We start from the raw sequence: 25,170 nt of genomic DNA, 5'->3' as shown, positions 1-25,170 counted from the left end.
CGTAGGACAAGTATCAAGTTGATTTTTGACTTTTGCATAATAATAATTTGCAAGCTTTTAATGCATTATCTGCTATTTGAAATCCCAGAAATTAATGATTATATAGTACACAAGTTTTAATTTGAAAACCAACTCCTAATTCACAATTAAATTCTTATTTTAAAAAGGGATTAATCATTGTCATAGTTATTTATTTAGTCCCTCCCAAGATGCTTGTCAAAGGTGGCATTAGATCCTTCAATTTTTGATGGAAAGATTGGAAATAGTATCTAAACATGATATTTTACTATTATAAATCCTACATCATCCATGGTTTTCAGTTAAATCACATATGGTATCTCTAACCTTTTGTAGGTGTTTGCAAAACAAATTTCAATCTATTTGGTCCACAATTTTTAAATCAGAGATTTCTCATTTTACTTGGTGTATTATTTTTCAAGGTCTTCCTCTTTCTACTAGGTTAACTTAGCTGAGATTTGTTAATCATCACTTTCCACATTGTGGATAGTAGGAGACTCTCAAGCACTTTTTTATGGTCATGATTCCAACCATATACTTCATATCCACTTCCTATAAGAATTTGGAATCAACCTACTCATAGGTCAACAATTTAGGTCAATACTGAATAGTAATCTAAACCTGATATCAAGCACATGGAAGATATTTGAAGGTGTGAAGATTGATGCCAATGAGATTAATACAAAAAATAATCTAACATTTCAACACTGTTAGTAAAACTGTCATGTATATTTGTCCAAGTGAAGGACCCATTTTTTTAGTCACATCCATAAGGTCAACAACTCAATGAATATTTTGAAAGTTGAGTTGTGTTATGATTCTAATATCATATATTCAGAAGTATATGATATATAGTCTTAGGTACTTTAAGGATAAGCACCCGTGGCATTCTTAACCATGGCATTTGTCTTAGTTAAGAACTTAATCCCTCTTAACTAGAATTAATGGTTTTGTTTATATATAGTATAAAGAGGAAGAGAACTCTCGTCCACATAATGAAATCATCAAAATTGAATTCATATATTATTATCAAAATATTGGATGTCACCCCCTTGAAGTGGTTAGCTATTTTATAGATTTTTACATTTAATATCAATACATATCTTAATAAGTAGTATCAAAGCTATGATTTGGGCAAAAAAAAAATTCATTATTACTTACAAATTGCTGTGAATTTCAACCTAATTTTGGGGGGTTTATAGGTATACATTACATAAATTCTTAAAAAATCAAACTTTTGTAGTAAGTATTGTTTAAGATATTTTAATTTTATTATTTCTCATCGATTTTAGTAATATGTTGTGAGTTTCAATCATTTTTTAAAATTATTTACTTTTATTAAAATATTAGAGATTAGACAGGGTTATTTCTTTGTAATTTGTTGTTTAAGACAACATGCATTCCTTAAATTAGTGGTCAAAGTTTGGTCAAGACATAGATATCAAGTTCTCTCTCACATTGGATACTATCCGACCTTTTTAAGTCTTAAAACAAAAACATACTTAATGCCATGTCATCTTTAGGATTAGAGGACATTTTTAAAAATACAAAATTTAAAGACCCTTTTTATCGTGCACCACCTAAAAATTTGAGAAAACAAATCCACAAGGGCATGAAACAGTAGTACATTTCATGGAGGATAAAACTATTTGACCCATTTATAATATTGTTAAATGAGGGGTTAAATAATTTTAAAAATAAATTATTATCAAAATTAAAGGCCCAACAAAACCACCAAGGTGGACACAACCTTCACAAAGAAAATCAAGAGATAGGAGAAACTTTTTGAGGTAAAAAAAAAATGTACCTACCAAAAATAAATATCCATAGATTTGATGGTAGGAATATAATTTCATATGCTCATGTAAAAAAAAATTAAACTTCATTAAATAACAAATAACAAATAAAAATTAAGAATTGGAACCATAGAAATGGTACCAATAAAGGATGAGTTCCAAGAAAGGGTGTATTCTTAGTTGGAAAGCATTTAGTAACAAACTTCTATGAGTGACAATGCAATGGAAGCTATTTTACCCAACTAACAAATTTAAAACAATAAAGGTTTGTAGTTAAATATAATGTTGAGCATATGATATTTGCAATTCTAGCTCTTGAGGTGACACCTTATCAAAGGTTACAATTGTACATCAATGAACTTAGTGATTGAATTCAACTTGATGTTTTTTTATCAAAACCTTATATAGTTAGGATATTTATGCAACAAGCATTGCATATTGAGAAATAAAACACCACTCAAACTTTCCACACAAATGTGACTATTTTTTGTGTAAATGAGGTTTTGGACCTAGTAAAGGTTTTGTACTTAGTGTTTTCATTAGTTCCTAGTGGGGGACTTATTCACATGACTTAATTTTACTCAGGACCCATGCATTATTTCTAGAAGGTCTTAGTTGTCAAGATAAGATGCATCATATCTTATCTTTATGACTTTTATTTAATTCTATTTACCTAAGTCATTTAATATTTGATTGAGGTAGTTGGACCTCATTGTATAGGATTAAGACACATGTCTCAATCTTGTCTGAAATACCCCTCACCTTGTGTTTATAAGAAAGGGCCTCACATTGTCTATTTCATAATCAGCCATTATTCAATCTTGCATTATTGAAGTAAGATATTCTTATCATTCTCTCTTATGGAAGTTACTTTTTTCTTACTAGGTTCGTAGGTGTGTTGAGGAGTCACCTATCTACTCCTAAATCATATCAAAGCTTCAGATTTAAAGAATACTTCTCAAATATAAGGGTTGTAAATTAGCTTGAGATAATTGTTGGCTATAGATTGGGGTTTCGAGAACCTCATTATTAAATCCAAACCACCAAAGAAACTCAAGTTTTCCTTTAAAAATTTATGGATTGAATCTCTAATCACCATATTTAAACACTTTTATCTAGGGGGCATAGAGGTTTTTTTCTCAAGGTGCTAAAATTTATATGGTCACACCATATGAATTGTACGGTGTTATAAAAAAATGCCTTGTTGCCTATCTGGTGAATATCCTTGTGCATTTTGGCATATTCTAGCAAGAATTATATAATGTCCCCTCAATAATTGCAATCCTTGTGTCACTTGTAGTGCACAGTCAATTCAAGGTCAAATGGTCAATCACCCTGTCACATAATACATTGTTGGATGGTATGCCATTTTTAATACATTGGTACAAAGGATTATTTTGCATTTTTCAAATCATTTTCTCTAATTTTCATGGATATTTGGTTGGTGCCCCTGAGTGTTTAGTATTTTAGGCTTGATCTCATTGTAAATTATAGGTTTCAGATGAGGGGCTAAACTTAAGGCTAGTGTATGTTCATTCACCAATCTCCGTCTGTCTTTATTTCATGTCGTTGCCCCTCCTAGGTGTCTGACCATGTGCTTAGTGTTTTAGGCTTGATCCCATTGTAAATTATAGGTTTCATATGAGGGGCTAAACTTGAGGTTGGTGTATGCCCATTCGCCACCCTCCACCTGTCGGTATTTCACATCATTTCCCCTCATAGGCATGCACTTGAGTGCTTAGTGTTTTAGGCCTAATCCCATTGTAAATTATAGGTTTCAAATTAGGGGCTAAACCTAAGTTTGGTGTATGCCCATTCACCACCCTTTGCCTATCGGTATTTCACCTCATTGACCCTCCTAGGCATGCACCCGAGTGCTTAGTGTTTTAAATCCAATCCCATTGTGAATTATAGGTTTCAAATGAGGTGCTAAACTTGAGGTTGGCGTATGCCAATTCACCACCCTCCCCCATCGGTATTTCACCTCATTGCCTGTCTTAGGCGATGACTTTTTTTTTTTTCACCAAGGTGCTCATAGTCATATGGTATAACTAAGTACAACTCATTTAAGCCCATAGGTGCTTTTTTTTTTACCCCTTATGTTCCATAAAAGGTTGGATTTTCATTTTGGGCATAACTTTTGCTAACAGAGGAAAAAAAATAAAAATCAAAAAATCAAAAAATTGATTCCATCATTTTTCTAATGGTGTGAGTTATTTTATATAATTTTGTTGTTCGAGCATATTTTTTGTTGTTGGAAGTCAAATATTCATTTTTAGCTACTGAGCTTATACATTTTTGCCATAATCTTCCATATTCATAATTCTTATAGCCTTAGAAAGGTATTGAGGAGCTCTTTGAAGCCTTCAATGCACTTTTTATAGATTTTATCTTAGGTACCCATTATAGAATTATAAATTGTAACCCTATACAATTTAAACCACTTTTTGTACCCCTACCTTAGTGTGTCACATTTTAGCTCTTATTGAAGCCCTTTTTTGGCCTTTTTTACCTCAAAGCTGATGTCATTTTTCTGCATAGTGATTTGAGTCCATGTATCGAGCTGAATGTGCCCCATCATTGGCTTTTTCACCATATTTTAGGTGGACAAGGGCATTTGGGGTGTCCTAGGCAAAGGTGTCAAGGGGGCCCTTGTCCCCCTAATTAGGTCCCAGATTTGAACATGTCAGTTCTCACTTCCTGCTTGTTGGTTTAAGATCATGATGTCTTAATTTGGTCATTATAAGTTAACCTAATTAGTGAAATATCTTGAGAACCCTATATAAGAGAATTCCTCAAGTTCATTTTCACATCCATAATTCATCATCACAAGCATTCATTACCATTCACCTTCAAGTACAAAGCATGATCAAGACGACGTTAAATCCCACCATATTCTTCAAGCATCCTTCAAGATTTAGACATCATGGAGTAGCAAATTACATTAATATTCATGCAAGCATATGTTTGTGTTTGATTTCCTTTAGGTCTTGTCATGTTGTTCCATGTTATTGCATCAACACATGTGATTAGATTCAAAGAGCATTGCATTATCAACCTTCAATCATCTACAACATATCTAAGGCATAATATTCAACATTCCAATTCAATTTTAAGGGTTGATTCCAAACATGGGATTTGACCTAGCCAAACCCTTATTCAAAGAATCTTTCCCTCTTTTGCAAGTACAAGTTATAGTTTCAAGAACTATAATTACAAAATTAGGTAGAATAGACATAGACAACAAGATCTAGTTTTTTGTAGCTACAAAAAGTAGAGGACAAGTGCACCACACACCTATGTCTGACAAATTTCCAATAAAACTTATGGGGTAGATTCTTAGCATCATTCTGGTTTTAGAAAAAAAAACTTTCATCTATATTTGACATGAGGATAGTGTCGTCTAGAGCACAATTGTCCTACATTTTTAGATCAAATTCTAGTAATAGTTCTGCTCATCTTCTGCATTCCATATATGTGTTCATGTCTGCATATCAAATTTGAAACTACTATTTCAATTTAATTTATGTCAATTTTACACATTTAGCCCTAGATCTAGCATTCACTTTTCATCTTTTCGTAGTCCAACTTAAACAAAGGGACAACCCTAAGGTCAATCAAGATTCATCACTTGTAGGTGAATCTATTTATCTCATCTCCCTTTAATGTAATTGAGTGAGGAAATAGGTTTATTCCTTGTTTACATAGCTAGACTAGTGAATACCCTATTTCCACCCATTACACAGGTATCATTCAATTTTTTCTATATTTGCATCCTGGTTGATTACTTGGGCATTTTAATAATTGAGGAGGTGTTGTCTTGATCTAATAACTTTATTTCATTTATATTTCATGTAATTTATCTTTCATTTATCATTTGATAAGTGTATCATTGTTATAATCATGGGTTATTCAATTCATCCTTCTATAATAGCTTTGATTAAGCACAATTATGAGTCATGGAAGAAGACATTATAACATATTATAGGTGGATTAATATTTTGCATCATCTTTAGTGACTCATTCTTGAGACAAAGAAACAATGGAAAAAAAATTGGGGTAATAAGAATGTTCATATCATAGGATTAATTCATTTTAATTTCAATTCAAGAATCTTTAGAGAAACTTATCATTATATTTTATGAATCAAATGTTGGTGCATAGTTTAGACAAAGATTTGGGAGATTTTTGGAGATCCTCACATTCCTCCTTTCTTAGATGATCCTTCTATAGATTATCTCATTCCATTTGATGATCTTAACAATCTTCCCAATGATAATGATACCTTAGATGAGCTTTAATATGATGTATAACATGAAAATCTTGATGATATAATGACCTCTTGTGGCTCCTTATTTGAGGCCACACATTCATCTTTTGTTGGTGATTTATTGATTACTAGTAGGTATTTATTGTGATGAGTATCACAATGTTTCCTTGATTGAGATTCCAATCTATCACACATTGCTTCATTGTTTGTGAAGTCTCACAGTTTATTTTTGGAAGGCCAATTTAAGGGTTTATCTCTCCTATTTGATGGCAGTCAAGGAACAACTACTATCACTTCATCTTTGTCTTTGGAGCTTGTTCAAAATTAGTTTTTATTTTTGTCTTGTTTTCCTTTCAACTCTTGTTTTTCGTAGCTCAATAGGGATTGTTGTCAAATAATTCAAGACTCTGTGATTCAAGAGTTTAGGACTAAGAACTCAATAATTCTGCTTAAAGATACACCCTTTCGAGGGTCACAAGACAACTTGTTGGAATTCGCAATTTTTTTGCTGAAGAAATATCTCTAAAAAATCTATATTCGTATATAATAATCAACAAGTTTTGTGATGTAAACCTTAAGAGGGTCCCTTGGTATTTTTGTAGGAACAATATTATAAAGGGGAATGTTAGTGCAACTCTTTATATACGGTGTTCTACCGCAACATCGACACATCATTCCCTCCTTCATATTTACGCCTCCCTCACTACAGTGCATCCTCCAAATATCGCAGAGCATTCTGCGACTGACTCGTAGCCTCTAATTTCTACACAAACATTGCAACAGGGGATAACAACAATGTCTTTACACAATTTATTCATTTAATGGCAAGTCGATAAAATTGTAGGCCGAACTTCAGGCCGAATGTAGGGTTTCAGGGGAAATTACAATCTCACAGCAATGGAGGTTTCAATCTCGTTAACAATGCAACCCACATTCCTCAATGGGTTTTTTTCAATGGTAGATGGGTCGACAGGGCGTGAGATAGGGCTTTGTTTCCGTTTAAAGAGAAGCAGGAGCCATTTGATATCTACGAGGAAGGATTTTCAAAAGTTAAGGAGACAGAAGATTTCTTTGATCGCTTCAACAGGGACAGCGAAAAAGATTATAAATCTTTTAAGAAAACACACATTGATCCTCTGGCCACAGGCGATGGTAGTAATGGAGGTCCCTTCAATCCAAAGCACTCACGGAATCATCTTGGCCATCGCAACAAGAAAAAGCGGTATCCAAAGAGGAAGTGCAGCCAGGGTAACCGTGGCCGCTGGAAATCAAATGTCAATATCCCTGCATGGCGCAAACTATCTAAGTTGGTTTGAGGCGAAAATTAGACCAATAGGACGTCGCCAAAAATGTACAAAAAGAAAGAACATTAAAGCATGCAGGCAAGGGTTCCGTGAAAAATCTGCAAAATGAAGGAAATAAGCTGGATGAAGGTGCGTGTGAGGAAGGTAAGGCATCTACATCAGGTCAGGCGGTTAGAATCCTTTTTCCAGATCAGCTACTTTTGCCTCAAGTTCACGATCTTCAAGAGAAAGCCCTCATCTGTAAGTTCTGGAACTCCTCCTTTTCAATTGAAGAGCTAAAGTAGTTAATATTTAATGAATGGGAAGGCTCTATGAAAGTGTTCTACCTAGATCAGGACAAGAGTATCTTTATGGTTCTGTTTGAAGATGAATCTAGTAAAGATAGGGTTTTCAAAATTAAGTCATGGTCTTTTAAGGGAGCTGGTCTGTACATGCAACCATGGGCCCTCAACTTTAAATCTGAGTTTGTTATTAGATTTGTGCCGTTCTGGATTCAAATGACCTCCTTACTGTTGGAACATAGGGAGTTAAATCTGCTTCAGATAATTGCAAACTGGCTTGGTATCTTTCTCAAGCATGATCATGTGTTCTATAAAGATCCTTCAAAGCCTGTTAGAATTTGTGTTCTGCTTGACACAACAAAAAAGATGCCTCAGCAGGTAGAGTTATTTTCTAAATTTGGCCGTTGGTTACAGAATATACACATTCAATCCCCCATCAATACCTGTTATCACTGTCATTCGGTTGGGTACCTGGACTATGATTGCAACTCTCTTGTTGATCATCAAGCAGACATTTTAGTTGCAAATGAGAAGGTTTCCTCATTTCCTCATTTCCTGTGGTCCCAAAAATCTTACCACGTTTCCTGTGGTCCCAAAAATCAGGCAGAAGGATTTTCTAAGTGGGAAATCACACATTACAATCCCTTCTTATAAAGTTTTTGCTACAAGGGGGCTGGGGGAAACAAGTTTTAAGAATATGGTTGGGGCTAGTTTGAACTTTTGTAATGAAAGCCTTGTATTGAAGAGAAACACAGTAATTTCTCTTCTCCCACAGCCGTTCATCAAATCGCCTTTCTTTTGTTTGGATCTAGTGGGAAACTACAACTTGTTTTTAGATTCCCTCAAAGCTTCAAGCAAAAAATCATTGTCAATGATAATAAAGCCTCCGCCTAAGTTGACAAAAATTTCAGATGTAGAGTTAGAAGAGTTAGCAAATCAAATTCGTCTCTCTGTTGGCTCCCAACTTGTTGATGAAATTGCAGAAAAGGATTTATTTGCAACTAATGGGGATAAACGGTGGTTTGATGATTTTTCGGAAAATGATTTTTGTGGATGAGGGTGATGTGTGGGTTGCTAAAATCAACAGGTTGCAATTTCAAACACTCCTGACAATCCACAGATTTTCCTGGAAAACACTGGAGGTCGTCATTTCAGAAAATAGGGGAACTGATGTTTTCATTGAAAGTTCACATTGCAGTCAGGAGAACCGAGTTCAAGATTTTAATTCTGAAGTTGGTCTAGAACTGGGAAGGGAGGCTGATGTTTTTGCATTTTTTGATTATTCTCAGAATTTATCTCTTCATCAATCTCCGGCTTTAGTTTCAGTTAAAAAGACACCGGGAAAAAGAGGCAGGAAATCTTAGGCAGAGAAACTAAGAGAAGAAATAGCAACAGGCTTACAAGCTACTCTAGATGGGAAATTTTCATCACCCAAAAAGCCGAGGAGAGCATGTCACTCTCCTCGAGCTCAATGAGGATCATTTCATGGAATAACAGGGGTATTAATACCCTTGACAAGAGAGCCCTTATCAAACGTCAAATTGATGCTTGTAGAGCTGAATTTGTTCTGGTTCAACAGACAAAGTTATCAAATGAGACATATGAAAACATAGTTGGGAAATGGTCCGAATGGAAATCTGTACATGTTGCAGCATAAGGAGCCTCAGGGGGCCTCTGTTCCTTATGGAACCCGAAGGTAGGCTCAGTAGATTCAATTAGCTGGATGCTAACTAGCACCTTCTTCATGTGAAGTTCTCAGATCTTCAGTTTAATCTGCTTAATGTTTATGGGCCTTCATCAACCCAGGATAAGAAAAGGTTATGGGTTAAGCTAATAGAGATTATTCAAGGCTTGGGTGATGTTAAATTTATTGTAGTTGGTGATTTTAGTGTCATCCTAGTCCCAAAGGAGAAGATTGGGGGTATTTGCCCTCCACAAAAGACAATGGATGATTTTAATAGTTTCATTGGGGATAATGCTTTGAGAGATGTTCTACCAGATAAAGGAAGCTTCACATGGACAAATTGTCTAGAGATTTCTCTCAATTTGTGGTTAGATTGGATAGATTTTTAGTTTCTCAAAATTGGTTCCAAAATTGGTTCCACATGCTTTCCAATCTATCCTCTCAAATTCTTCCTTTTGCCTTTTCAGATCACTCTGCAATATCTTTAGATGTTCTTATTGGATATTGCCCTTCTCATAGACCATCTTTTAAGTTTGAGAGAATGTGGTTCAGCCCTACGGGCCCCTACTATTGTAAAGGAATCAGCTCACCCATATTTTCTTCCCTTGCTCAGACAATGGTGGGTGATTGAGCCTTCTGAAAGAGGTAATAAGATATATTAGCTTTACAAGAAATTGCAGTATATCAAAGGGCAGATTAAAACTTGGAACATTCAAGTTTTTAAACATGTTTTTAAAGAAAAAGAGATTGTTTGAAGGCAGTTGGCAGACATAAATGATCATATAATTTAGAATGGCATGGATCCCAACAGCGTTGACATTCAGAAGGATTTGCAATCAAAATGGGAAGAATTGTGTAAAAGGTAAGAGATCTATTGGCACCATAAATCGAGAGAGCTTTGGTTAAAAGATGGGGATCGTAATACTAAATTTTTTCATGCCTCCGCTCAGCAAAAGAGAGCTATTAAAACTATTCTTACAATAAAAAATGCAGATACAAGAGAAGTCCTATCAAATAATAAAGTGATCCAGGATGAAGGTGTAAGGTTTTTTCAAAATCTTCTGGCTCCACAAAATACAAATGCTGTTTTGGGAAACTCAGTGTTACTTGATCCAATTCCAAAACTCATTACAGATGCACATAATGAATAGTTAATGAGACCTTTCACGCTGGATGAGTTAAGAAAGGTGGTCTTTTCTCTTATGCAAGATAAAGCCCCAGGTCCAGATGAGTTTACTGCTCTGTTTTAAAAAATGTTGGGATGTTGTAGGTTTCGACCTTCTTTAGGCCCTAGAAGAGTCAAGGAAATCTGGAAAAATATTGAAACAATTTAATACTACTAACAATGTAGTCTTACCAAAGTCTTCAACTTTTGCAAACTTCGGACCTATTTCATTATGTAATATGGTATATAAAATTTTCACAAAGGCTATTTATATGAGATTGCAGAAGTTGATTCCAAAAATAATTTCTTCAGAGCAACGTGCTTTTGTGCCAGGAAGGGAAACTTTGGAAGGAGCGTTGGTAGCTCATGAAGTTCTCCATTCAATCAAGTCCAATCATTTATCGGTCTTTATTATAAAATTGGACATGATGAAATCATATGACAGAGTATGTTGGGATTTTTTGAGAAAGGTATTGGAAAAATTTGGGTTTTCAAGAAATTGGAGTAGATGGATTTTGTCTTGTTTATCGAGGGTTACCTTTTTAGTAAAATCAGTGGGTCACCTTCTGGTTTTTCAATTCAACACAAGGAGTTAGGCAAGGTGGTCCACTTTCTCCTTTCCTTTTCATTTTGATGGTGGAAGCTCTCAGCAGATCAATTAAGACCAAACATGCACAGGGTTTATGGCAAGGGGTACATATTCCTCAAACTAACATATCAATCACTCATAGTCTGTTTGCTGCTAATACTTTATTATATGGTAATGCATCTTTATTAGAAGAAAAACAAATTAAGGAGATTTTGGATAAATATGTGGAGGAATCAAGCCAAAAAATCAATGCACAAAAGTCAAACAAAAATGTTTTCAATTCTGGAGCAGCACTCAAGAGAAGAATCATAGGGTTGTTAGCTTTTCAGGAAGAAGAACTTCCATGTTTGTACTTGGAGATCCCCTTTTTTATGGGTTCAAACAAAGCATCTTATTGGGACAAGGTTATTGAGAGGATTCAGTCTAAGATTTCTTCTTGGAAAGCTCATTGGTTATCTCTTTAAGGTTGTATTCTTTTATCCAAAACTGTGTTAGCTGCTATTCCTAACTATTTTATCTCAGTTCTTAAATCTCCAAAGAAAGTAGTGGATCACATAGAGAAGTTAGTTAGGCGCTTCATTTGGAAGAGCAATATGGACAATGCTAAGAAAATACCTCGCTTGTCTTTGAATAATATGGCTATAGAGAAAACAAGAGGTGGTGTGGGCTTGCATGATATTTCCAAATGTAATTTAGCCTTTGGTGGAAAATTAGTTTGGCAAATTATGTATTCTAAGTCGGATTCAACATGGTGCAAAATAATACAAGCCAAATATTTAGATTCTATGAACCTGATTAGAATTTTCATGATTTCAAATCCTCCTAGTTGTTTTGAAATGTGGAACTTCATTCTCTCATGTAGAAACATTGTGACTTCATTTATTTCTTGGGAAGTGAATTAAGGTGAGGATATTAAATTTTTGTAAGACCCTTGGAACGACTTCCCTCCTCTGAAAGATGACCAACAAATCCAATCTGCTATTCCAGTTCTATCTTAGCTGTGGGGGTCTAAGCTTGTTCATTATGTTGATTCAACTTGGAAATTTGCTCATGGAAAGTAGTATGGAAGTCTTTTTCCATTCTTCAGTTAAAACCTGCTCAGTCTATTCATTTGCAGCAAATTCTTCAAGAAAGGTTGGTTTTTTTATCAGACATTCTTAAGAGGATTATATGGGTACCTTCTAAAAATGGTGCTTACTATGTTTGCCAAGGCTATAAGGCAATTCTTAATAGAGAAAGGGTGTTACAATCTCATAGAGCTTTCTCCTTTTGTTGGAATAGTGCAGTTCTTCCAAAAGCAAGCAACTTTGCTTGGCTTATGCTTAATAAAAGAGTACTTACATGGGAACATTTTGCTAAGCTTGGAATAACAGATGCATTTAATTGTGTTTTATGTGGGGACCAGTTAGAAATTACAGAACATATCTTCTTGCAGTGTCCTTTTGCTCTATGTTGTTGGGAATTTGTGCTTCAAAAATTGAATTATTCTATCCCCTTGTCAAACTCATTTTGGGATCATTTCTCTTCATGGCTAGTATTGTATAAGTCTTCTTTCTTTGCTTTCATTTGGCGCATAGTTCCTACCAATGTCACTTGGGCCATTTGGTGGGAACGAAATAAGCAAATCTTAAAGAAAACTTCTTCATCAGAACAAAGTGTGCCAAATTATTGAAAAAGCAGTCGTGGAAGAAGTGAATGTGTTTGTTCACTGTTATAATTCAATAAGCTCATTATTTACTTATTGGTTTAATAATGCTCTCAAAGCTTGGGATTCCATTTGTCTTCCTTTTAATGGGAGCTTGCATTCACCGTTCAAACAAGATGTTGACAGAGTTGCAGTGAAATGGCAGTCATCCCATAGTGATCTCTTCAAACTCAGTTTTGACAATGCATCATGATGAAATCCCGGTATATCAGGTGTTAGCATTTGTATACAAGATTTTAAGGATCATGCAAAGGCATTCAAATCGGTGTCTTTTCCATATGGGATAAATAACAAAGCAAAATCTTTGGCTATCTTGTATGGTCTTCAACTTGCAAAGCTGCTTCAAATTGCAAAACTCCATGTTGAAGGTGATTTGTTATTGATAATCAACATGTGCAAAGATAGGAAATGTCATAATTGGTCTATTGGTTATATTATGCACCAAGTGTGGAATTTATTGGAGAGCCTTGAAGAAATCTAGATCTCTCATACTTACCGAGAAGGTAATAAACTTGCAGATCAATTAGCTAACATGGGGTGTCAAAGGGAAAAAAAATCTTTTGGTATGATGATGTGGACACCCATTTTAAAAATTACCCAATTCTTCAAGATATATTGGAGCGTGATAGGGTATCCATAATTACTAAGATGTGCTTATGTGGAATCGACTTCAATTCATAAGTGATGGCGCACAGTTTAGATTACAAGTTTGGTGTTGCCTTAGAATTGTGAAAGGATTAACATATTGGTCGTATGCTCTATTAATCATTGATAAGAAAGGGATCATTGATAAGAAAAGATGGTGTTGTGTGGGTGTGATGGCCAATGCAAGATTTAAATTTTTTTTTTATCTAACCTTCCTTCATTTCTTTACAACCTGCAGGTTTCGCGGTACATGTTTCATTAATTCGATCTGACATATTTCCATATCCCACCGATTTTCATCATTACAGGCTTCTTAAACTTCATTTAACTACTTAAGTTCATCATTGCATTTCAAACTCTACGTCCAAGCAAACTGCTTCCGGTGGTCTTGTTCGAGTGTGTTTCGACGGTATCTGTTCGAGTATGGTGTCAACGTTTCTTTGAAGGATGGGGTGGGTCATGAAAGACTATCTTCCACGCAACCACAAAGCTCCCTTTACAATTGCAGATGATGAACGTCCCTTCTTTGGTGCGTTGGGTGTGGAAGACCTTCAACAACGCTTTAAGGTGGAATGTGATGTGTTCTATACTGCCACTTGTGATGTAATTAGTGAGGAAATACTGCATCCAAGGTCACCTAGAATTATATTTCCTTCCAATTTGATCTTTGTTTTTGTTTCCAACATGGTGGATTTAGTGGGTGATTTTGAATTGGTTGAAAAATTGTGGTAAAATTTGTCAAGTGCAATTTTTTGCAAAACAATGCATTACTGAAAAGTGTTCAATCTTATGTTTTTGGGGATGGGGATGCATATATTGGTGGTCTATTTCCAAGGCATTATCTATGGCATAAGGACATGTATGCAAAAATTTGTGACTCTTTCAAGATATCAATTGGTATGGGTAGTTGAGGTTTCCTCTATAGAGTCTTGGATAAATATCATTTTGAATGGGGAAGGCAGGTAGACAACTACAAAGACAAGTTTCATGCAGTCTCTACTTTTCTCAAGCATGAATGCTTTCATGGTTCTTCTTCAAATCTTCCTCAACAAATTCCTGATATGAATGTGACCTTACACTCTGATCTAGTTAATCAACTTCAAGCCATTAGAAAGGAAGAAGTGGGATAAAATTCAATTCAAGGTCCTTTTATATGGTTTGAATAACTTAAATCTAATGTAGTTGCTGCATATATATATCATAGCTAATATGGTTTTGCACTAATTAGTTAGTTGTGTAAGCTTCTAATAGCTTTTAGGATGATAAAGAATATATAATTGAAGATGGTCAGTTTTTGGATTTCTCATGCCTTTATGGCATTTTATATCTATTTAAAACTTTAATTATTATAAATATATATTATAGGCCTTGTGCCTCTTACAAAAAAAAAACACTTGATATACTACATTGTTTAATTAGGTTTGGTTAGAATATGATCATCAAGTTTTGACATCATATATTATTTTTAATTTATTTTTTATATTTACTTATATTTGTAGCACCAATCAACTAGATCTTCATTTGTAGCCTTTCATTTTTGTGAATTTTTTGGGAAATTGATCTTCATATCTAGAGAGAAATTCCATGATTGATACCACAATTGGTTCTTCCCAATAATCTCCAATCCTTTCTATTTATGGATTATCCCTAGAGACTACGTTTTCTTCTCTTAACTAGAGGGGCTAATTATAATAGTGGTATTCAAAATCTCGTCACTTGTAGTTTCCTTTCTCCTTCCCCAATGAGCTCACTTTTTTTGGGTCTAATTCTTATTCATCTTTTCAATTAATTTAATTAATTAATTTTAATATTTACTTATATTTGTATTATCAATCTACCCTACTATTAATGATATTTTTTTTTTTTCGATGTTTTGTTTGAGTAACGCAAAAGGACAAAACATCGACAAATTACTTTTGACATCTATGAATTTTTTTTTCATCATTAAATTGAAAGAAATATTATTTTCAATTTAATTTTTTTATTTAATTATATTTGTACCATCAATCCACCATGATTATCTTAATTTAATTATTTTGTTTAATTTAGATGAAATTAAATAAAATATTATTAAAACCCTTACAATATAATATTATATTATTACTTTTTAAACACACACACACATATATATATATATATATATATATATATATATATATATATATATATATATATATATATTATTTTATAAATTTTTATATTTATTTAAAAAAATAAATGAGAGATTTATAAGACTTGAAAAATTCAATCTAAAATTATTTTAATTTTTTATATCATCTATAATAGACATCATTTTATGGTTCCATTCTTAAATCCATTCTTCACATGACTCTACTTTATTATAATGGTCCCACTATCCCATTATACACTACATTATTGATGCTAGTATATTGACTCTTTTGTCTTACACATGCTTCAACATTTTGATGGTTCCAAGATTTTCAATCCATTTGTCACATACCTACTTTATTGATGGTCCCGCTAACCCATTATGTAGTCTATTATTGATGTCAATATATTGAATCTTTCATCCTCCACGTGTCGTAGTGTTGAGTGCTCCACATCTCACATCATTCCACTTTATTTTAGAAATGTCACTTCTTATCATCATCAATTCCTTCTTCTCTCCTACACATGCATTCCTTGTACAAAAAGGTGAGGCCATCTTCCACATGCTTTCCTATAGGATTCTACATTTCTTCCATGTGAATCTACTTTCTTCCACAAGCTTTTGTTTTGTACACAATTGCAATGTTCACATAAAACCTCTTTTGCGTATGCTGAGATTAATTACATGAAAATGGATCTAAAGCAAAGCATATATATATGTATGTATGTATATGTGTGTGTAACACACACACACACACACACACACACACACACACACACACACACACAGATATATATATATATATATATATATATCTGTGTGTGTGTGTGTGTGTGTGTGTGTGTGCACGATAAAATTAAAATATGCATCATTTTGATGGTTCCATTCTTGAATCCATTCTTCATACAACTCTACTTCATTATAATGGTCCCACTATCCCATTATGCACTCTATTATTGATTTTAGCATGTTGACTCTTTTGTCTACCACAAGCTTCTAGATATTTATTTTTATCAACTTAGATAAAATTGGTTAAAATATAAGTATATCCTTACAATAATATATTATAATATTACATTTTAAATACATAATTTTATTTTTAAAATTGTTCTTGGTACAATATATAAGAAAAATAAAAAATATACATCATTTGGTGGCTCCACTCTTGAATCCACTTTTCATACAACTCTACTACATTATAATGGTCGCACTATCCTATTATGCACTCCATTATTAATTTTAGTATATTGACTCTTTTGTCATCCCCATGCTTCTAGATATTTATTTTTATTAACTTAAACAAAATTAATTAAAGTATAATTATATCCTTACAATATTATATTATAATATTACATTTTAAACACAATTTTATTTTTTAAATTGTTATTTGGTACAATATATAAAAATAATTAAAAACATACATCATTTTGATGGCTCCATTCTTGAATCCATTCTTCACACAACTCTACTTCATTATAATGGTCCCACTATCCCATTATGCACTCCATTATTGATTTCAGTATATTGACTCTTTTGTCATCCACATGCTTCTAGATATTTATTTTTATTAACTTAGACAAAATTAATTAAAATATAATTATATCCTTACAAGAGTATACTATAATATTCTATTTTAAATACGTAATTTTATTTTATAAATTATTATTGGGTACAATATATAAAAGAAAACCTAAAATATACATAATTTTGATGGTTCAACTCTTGAATCCATTCTTCATACAACTCTACTTCATTATAATGGTCCCACTATCTCATTATGCACTCCATTATTAATTTTAGTATATTGACTCTTTTGTCTTCCACATGCTTCTAGATATTTATTTTTATTAACTCAGACAAAATTAATTAAAATATAATGATATCTTTAAAATATTATATTTTAAATGCATAATTTAATTTTATAAATTGTTATTTGGTAAAATATATAAAAAAAAATAAATAAAAATATACATCATTTTGATGGTTCCACTCTTGAATCCATTCTTCATACAACTCTACTTTGTTATGATGGTCCCACTATCCAATTATGCACTCCATTATTAATTTTAGTATATTGACTCTTTTGTCTTCCACATGCTTCTAGATATTTATTTTTGTTAACTTAGACAAAATTAATTAAAATATAATGATATCCTTACAATATTATATTATAAACACATAATTTTATTTTATAAATTGTTATTTGGTAAAATATATTAAAAAAATAAATAAAAATATGCATCATTTTGATGGTTCCGCTCTTGAATCCGTTCTTCATACAACTCTACTTCCTTATAATGGTCCCACTATCCCATTATGCACTCCATTATTAATTTTAGTATATTGACTCTTTTGTCTTCCACATGCTTCTAGATATTTATTTTTATCAACTTAGACAAAATTAATTAAAATATAATGATATCCTTACAATATTATATTATAATATTACATTTTAAACACATAATTTAATATTATAAATTGTTATTTGGTACAATATATAAAAATATTTAAAATATACATAATTTTGATGGTTCACTCTTGAATCCATTCTTCATACAACTCTACTTCGTTATAATGGTCAAGCTATCCCATTATGCACTCCATTATTAATTTTAATATATTGACTCTTTTATCTTCCACATACTTCTAGATATTTATTTTTATTAACTTAAAAAATTAATTAAAATATAACTATATCCTTACAATATTATCTTATAATATTACATTAAATACATAATTTTATTTTATAAATTTTTATTTAATACAATATATAAAAAAAATTGAAAAATTAAAAATAGATATCTAAAATATAATAATTATTTATGTTATGTACAATCTACACTCCCCACTCTATTCTTACACAACTTTAATTTATTGTCATGGTCTAAATTTGGTTGTCATCTATGATGTACACATTATTCTGATGGTCCCACTCTTAGGTACTCGTTGTTTAGACAAGTCGTGTCCCCTTGTGCACTCCATTATTGAAGCCAGTACATCTCCCTCCGTTATCCTCCATCTGGCTTTCTTGCTTTCTTCTCTGCATCTAAGTTCTTATCACCACCCATCCTCTCTACTTCTCTAGATTAGTTGCTTGTACGAGAAGGTGAAGCCGTCTTCCACGTGCTTTCCTCTATGATTCCGCGTTTCCTCCACTTGATCCCGCTCTACTCCACGTGCTTTCCTTCACAATTCCGCGTTTTTTCCACAGATGATCCCGCTGTATCCCTCACATTTTCCTTGATCCACCTTCCACCGGATTCCAGGTTTCTTCCAGGAGTTTCAGACGCAAATCAGACCACCCACTCTACTTATACGGTCTCTTCTTGTTTTCATCCAGTGAATCCTATTCCCTTACTCATTCTGAACAGTTGCCCTCGCTCAAAACCGAGCCTCCTTACAGCCTATTTTAATTGATTTTCTCTCATTGATTCTCTGTGTTCAAATAAATCTCATCCCATGGCATCAATTTCTATGAACCCTGTTCGACCGGAGAATGAGGTTATGAGTGCTTTTCATGAAGTCGCACCATCTGCATCTACTTCGGGTACAACCTCAACACTTATCCAAAAGCCATCTTACGATGTATTCATCAATCATCGTGGACCAGATGTCAAACAAACTTTAGCTAGCAGCATCTATAAAATCCTAGGTGACATGAAGGTGTCAGCTTTTTTAGATTCAGAGGAGCTGGAATATGGCGATTTCTTGCCGACAACATTAGAAGCAGTAATTCGCGGTGCCACCCTTCAAATAGCAATTTTTTCAAAGAACTATGCAGAATCACCTTGGTGTTTGGCAGAGCTCTCATGTATGCTTAAAAGTGGCGCCAAAATTGTTCCCGTATTCTACTATGTAGAGCCTACTGATGTCAGATATGTAGCTCAAAGAAAAGGGATATATGCTGATGCCTTTGAGAGGCATAAAAAGAAGCGTAGATATAGCCCAGAGAAGCTTAAGGAGTGGGAAAATGCACTGCACGAGGTCTCATTTTACATTGGCGAAATCATCAAAAATAATGAGTAAGTAATACACATTCGGCCTCCCTATCTAAACAAATTTGCGTTCTTTTTCATATCCGTGTAGTTTTACTCTGGCATAAATGCCTGTTGATAGTTTGATTTTTTTATGTTTTTACTTGTTCAGGGATGAGATGAAGCTGTTCAAAAATATTGTGAATATTGTATTAAAAGAAATACGCAATGTGCCATTAATGGTCGCAAAACATCCAGTAGGTCTCAGCAAAATAATACAGGACTTTGAGAATGCACTCCCACTTGTCCAGTGTGACCAGGGTGCACAAATTGTGGGTATTTGGGGCATGGGTGGGTCAGGCAAGACCACTCTTGCCAAAGAATTATATAACAGAAAATCTTCTTTCATGGAGAGGTCTAGCTTTATTTTTGATATTAGAGAAGCCAAAGAGAAGTTGCACAAGAAGCAGATTCAACTCCTTAACGACTTTGGTTTGAACCAAACCTTTGACAATATAGAACAAGGTAAGGCAAATCTTGCAAGTCGTTTGAGATCTTTTAGGGTACTCATTGTTATGGATGATGTGGATCATACCGATCAATTGGATGCTCTGCTACCTGCAAAAGAAAGCCTTGTAAGCGGGAGTCTTATTATTGTTACAACACGGGAATATGAAGTTCTCACATCTTGGGGCATATCATCTGTATATAAAATGAGAGCATTAGATCCTTCTAATGCTGAGCAACTTTTTTGTTGGCATGCCTTTCTACAACCTTCTCCTCTCAATGGATTTGAGAAACTTGTGAAAATGTTCATAGAGGCTTGCGATGGACTGCCCTTGTCTCTCAAGGTATTTGGAGGGCAGTTATATGGAAAGTGTGAAAAACAATATTGGGAGTCTCTCTTTCAAAAGATTTCAAGAATATTGCCCACTGATATCAAAGGAAAACTCAAAGTCAGTTACGATGCTCTTGATGATGAAGACAAAGAGGCATTCCTTGATACTGCTTGTTTCTTAATTGGAGAAAGGAACAGTTTGGCAATTGAATTTTGGGAAGGATCAGGGTGGAGTGGTCTATACACTTGGCAAAGGCTTCTAAATAAGTGTTTGGTTGAGGTTGATGATAAGAATTGCATTAGAATGCCATGATCATTTAAGAGATATAGGAAGGGAAATTGCAAATCGACATTCGCCAACCCGACTTTGGTTACCTCAACAGATTGTTGATTACGACAAAGAAACAAAAGTAAGGTTAATACATTCTTTTGTTGTTTTAGCAAACAATCGAAATGAAAACTCTTTGAAGCTGTATGTTTGTGTATAGGAATATCATTGATCTTACGATTAAACAATTATATCTCTAGTACTTTTTCAATTGAATAGAATTACAACTTATATATTTGTGTGTGTTTGAACAGCCAATTAATTTATATCGATTTTTTTATTTTGTCAGAAAAGAAATGGCATTCGAGGAATTAAGGCTGTTGCATTGGAAAACAAAGAATTGTTGTATAAAGTATGCATCTGTTTTCTGTTTCTCTACCTACTACCACTAATTTTAATTGTTTGTTTAATTTTTTTTTTTTTAATTTGTTTTCGCAATAGCTTTTTGAATATTTTATATTTTTCGTATTAAACACTCTTAAGTCCTTTCAAATAATTTAGGAAAGTGGTAGATTAATGAGCGAGTTGTTGAGTTTTGTGGTTGCTGCTCGTAGGAGGAACTTTTGTTGCTCGCGCCCTCTTTAGTTGGACTAAAGCTTTTGGCGATTAGAGGAGATTATTTTAAACAAGTAATTGGTGAAGTACCAAGAGAGCTGGTCTGGCTTTGCTGGTTCAATATTGGGCAGAGAAGTCTTCCGACGTGGCTTTCATTGAAAAATTTGAGGGTTTTACAACTATCTGAACATTTTGGAAGACAGGAACATCACTTAGAAGAGTTGTGGAAGGCTGAGAGCGACGTAAGTAATCTTCTGTTTCTACTTTATTTAAACTATATTTCTATGTATTTAGTTATTGCAGTATTTTTATGTTTTACTTATTGGAAATGTGTTGCAGGCTCCCCTGCAGTTAAGAGAATTGGTTATTGCTAATTGTTACAAATTCCAAAGATTTCCAAACTCAATAGGGTGTCTGAGTGAGTTGAAAAAGATAGTAATCACAGGTCATGGCAATAATATTAGGAGTCTGCCAGAAGAATTTTGTCATCTGCAATTTTTGGAGCACCTCGAATTACAGTGGTGTGAAATGTTATCATTACTACCCAGCAATTTCGGCAATTTAAGAAATCTGCGGTATCTAGATTTGTCCAGGTGCACAGAATTGAAGAGTTTACCAGTTTCTTTTAAAAACTTGATTCTCCTGCAGTATCTCAATTTAGAAATGTGTAGAAAGCTCATACTTAGGTCAGATGATCTCCAAAACATTACAAAGCTGGAGTTTTTGAGTCTTTTTAGGTGCGAGCAATTGGAAGAGTTGCCTCATCACATCACAAATCAGGTGTCCTTGAGAGAGCTCTATTTAGGTGGTGGGAAGATGTTAAGAGAATTGCCAATTGAAATCGGTCGATTAAGCAGGCTGCGAAAGATGCGGATAGGGGGTCACTTCATAAGTTTGCCAAACTCTCTTGGAGATTTGTCCTCCTTAGCATATCTTTCAATTTGTGATTCTACCAACCTGGAATCTTTGCCAACCTCTCTTGGAGATTTGTCCTCCTTAACAAATCTTTCAATTCAGTATTGTGACAACCTAGAATCTTTGCCGACCTCTCTTGGAGATTTGTCCTTGACTAATCTTGCAATTTGTGGTTGTTCTAAGCTGAAATGTTTACCATCCTCAATCGGACATCTTAATCACTTAGAGCACTTAGAGATATCTGAGTGCTCAATCAGCCAAGTAGATTTTGGGGCGGCGTCTTTATCTTTTGCATTGAACAACCTGAAGTGGATGGAACTAAAGCAAACAGAAGTGTGCAGGATTTCAATCTCTGATGACTGTTTTCCCTGCCTTCAGACACTGGAATTAGACCGTAATTATCAATTAACGGAGATCAGAGCATTGCCTGTAAAACTTGAATGGTTGCATATAAAGTCGTGTCCACAGTTGGACGTGCTTCCGAGCTTTGCACAGTTAACTTGTCTCAGAGAATTTGATGTAGAAGGTTGCGACCGCATTGAGAAAATTGATGGTTTTGAAGATTGCACAAAATTGGAAATATTGAGACTACACACCTGCAGTGAGGTGCCGAGCATAGAAAGTTTGGAGCAGATGAAGGAATTGAGGCAGGTTGAACTCAAAGCAAACAAGGGATCAGCTATTGAAAATTGCATTCAAACGATAAAGGTAATATAATAGTTTGTAGAAATAAAATGTTTTAATTATCTTCATGCAGTTGTGAATTGAGTGACTGAATGTTGTGGAAGGAATTTACAGAAGTGGCCAGATGGAATAATAATATGTACGCCGGCGATCCCTGATGCGTCCTCACTTGTAGACTCCTTCAAATGTGGGCTGTCTCCGGATCTCTTTGTGGTTGACTCTTTCTCTAACAAGGATATTTTGTGCACTTCGATACTGCAGGAGAAGCATACCTCCAATGGCAATGCCATTATGGTTGGTTTTGTTGTAAATAATGTTTCTGCTAGACAATTGAAGATTGCTTTGTTTCATGATGATAACACGTGCGGTTCTATAATATCTGAGATGGGAACTGGAGAGGGTAGATGGGCATTGATAGGTGTCTTCACACAACGTTCCAGATGGAACTCTGGAAAGGATCTCTTCTCACTCTGTACTTTGGACCACGACCTGCACGTAGAAGTAAAAGCTGAAGTGGAGAGAGGTTCAGCTGTGAGAGGGGAAGAGCAAAGATTAGTGGAGGCATCATTGAGACTTTTACACAGCATTTGTATGTAATATTATTTAATATGTAGGTGGAATCTGCGGAGTCAAATTGTAATTAACTGGTAGTAATTAGTCCCATGGATCATAGTACGGGGAAATGTAAAAAATACATTTCTTTTGTTCTTTTTATTATGCATGGTGAGTTCTAAAATTCATAGCATCTTCTTAAATAAAATAAAAAATTAAATGTTTCTTAATTTATCTTCTATATCTTATATAATAATATACTTAAAAAATAATAATAATATATTTTTATAAATTATGGATTTCATAAAATAAAAAATTAACATAATGAAAATTTTAAAATATTATGCAATTTTGAAATAGGTTTTTTTAAATATTTTTAATTATGTACAGAATATACATATGCTATAGAACTTTTTAAAGCCTAATAAATGATCAATATAATAATATTTATAAGATGTATAAATAAAAAAATAAGTTGTATTATTAATAATATAATAAAAAATTCTAGATAGAAGGTTATAGATACTTATATATATATATATATAATGGATGATGTATAACTGATTTAGTCATTGCAATTTATTTGATCATATATTTTTATTCAAAATAATTATATAATTTCAATAAGATGTTTCAAATAGGTTATACATTACTTGAAATATGTTGTATTATAAATTTAACTAAAATTAACACAATTGTATTTGAAATAAATTTATTATAATTTTTATCAATGTAAAATATCAACTGATATTTTAAATATACTAAGAGTAAAATATATGAAATTATTCACTATGGTAATAGATGAATTGAAAGCAATATAAGCATAAAATTAGAATGAACAACTTTGAAGCAACTAGGGCACACAAGTAGAAGAGACAAAAGATTCTAGGTTGGTGTCTATGGGATAAATAAGTCATTTTTAGTGTAATGTAAATGGGAAGTGAGATACAAATAATGATCTCACCATGTAATGTATAGAGTGTTGGCGGCAATATTGTACACGGAAATAAAACTAGTTAATTAAGTTGTAATTGTGTTGGTTAGTTGGCAACCGAGGGGTGGCAGTTGCGGTGCGACAGTTGGCGCTCGCACCCCCTCGGCATCTTTATATACTTCTGAATGTAACTTGTGGACAACAACAATGACTATGAATGGAATAACATATTTGATACTTGTCTAATATCTATGGCATTATTCTGCATTACGTACTTTATGCTTTAAGTTATTCACCCGAGAGGGCAAACATTTGGTGTCGTTGCCTAGACATACTCGGGAACGGAAGATGCGGATGGTGCACAAACACGATGGGCCTACCCATTGGTGAAATAAACCCAAAAGGTCGACGACGCGCGAATAGAACTTTACACAAGAGAAGACATGGCAATGAGAGAATTTTCAATTCTGCTCTAGGTAGCCATCCAGACCTACGTCCGACAAGAGGCGATGGAGGCGGAAATCCCACCAAGTGTCATGTGGATAGCGTTGGAGGTGCGGGATGGTGCTAGACCAAGAAGGAATTGAATCTTGAATCTTCTATATTCAAATAAAAGTGTCATTGAGATGAGTTGTATCTGAGGAAATGTATTGCGAATTATGGAAATGTATGACAATTAATGCCCAATCTATTGAATAAAGATAGAAAAAAAAAAAAAATTAGAAATGGATGAGTGGGAGGTCACGCAGAGGGCCTTGATTCTGGAGCAGCAAGTAGAATGAAGGCGTAGGCTAAGGCAGCTTGCCAAGGGATGACCAGCCGA

General features: G+C 33.8%; 1 protein-coding gene across 4 annotated transcripts; it reads left to right on the top strand.

Moving 5' to 3' along the window:
* The first annotated feature begins 6,763 nt into the window (after nt 1–6,763).
* On the top strand, nt 6,764–23,575 carry LOC131065362 (disease resistance protein RPV1). 4 transcript variants are annotated; one of them, XM_057999856.2, is made up of 6 exons: nt 18,429–19,589; nt 19,714–20,789; nt 20,997–21,059; nt 21,262–21,504; nt 21,602–22,885; nt 22,976–23,575. In XM_057999856.2, the coding sequence occupies exons 2-6, from the start codon at nt 20,664–20,666 to the stop codon at nt 23,456–23,458; spliced, it is 2,199 nt and encodes a 732-aa protein (XP_057855839.2). In that variant the 5' UTR covers nt 18,429–19,589; nt 19,714–20,663; the 3' UTR covers nt 23,459–23,575. The 4 variants fall into 4 exon arrangements, with proteins under 4 accessions (XP_057855838.2, XP_057855840.2, XP_057855841.2 ...); XM_057999855.2 differs by lacking the exons at nt 18,429–19,589; nt 19,714–20,789 and adding an exon at nt 6,764–7,628; XM_057999858.2 differs by lacking the exon at nt 20,997–21,059 and having other exon boundaries at nt 18,428–19,589.
* The last annotated feature ends 1,595 nt before the right edge of the window (nt 23,576–25,170 follow it).

The sequence above is a fragment of the Cryptomeria japonica genome, chromosome 11, assembly GCF_030272615.1.
Source record: "Cryptomeria japonica chromosome 11, Sugi_1.0, whole genome shotgun sequence".
NCBI lineage: Eukaryota > Viridiplantae > Streptophyta > Pinopsida > Cupressales > Cupressaceae > Cryptomeria > Cryptomeria japonica.
The sequence above is the reverse complement of the archived record's forward strand: the minus strand, read 5'-3'. Positions and strand labels throughout refer to the sequence as shown.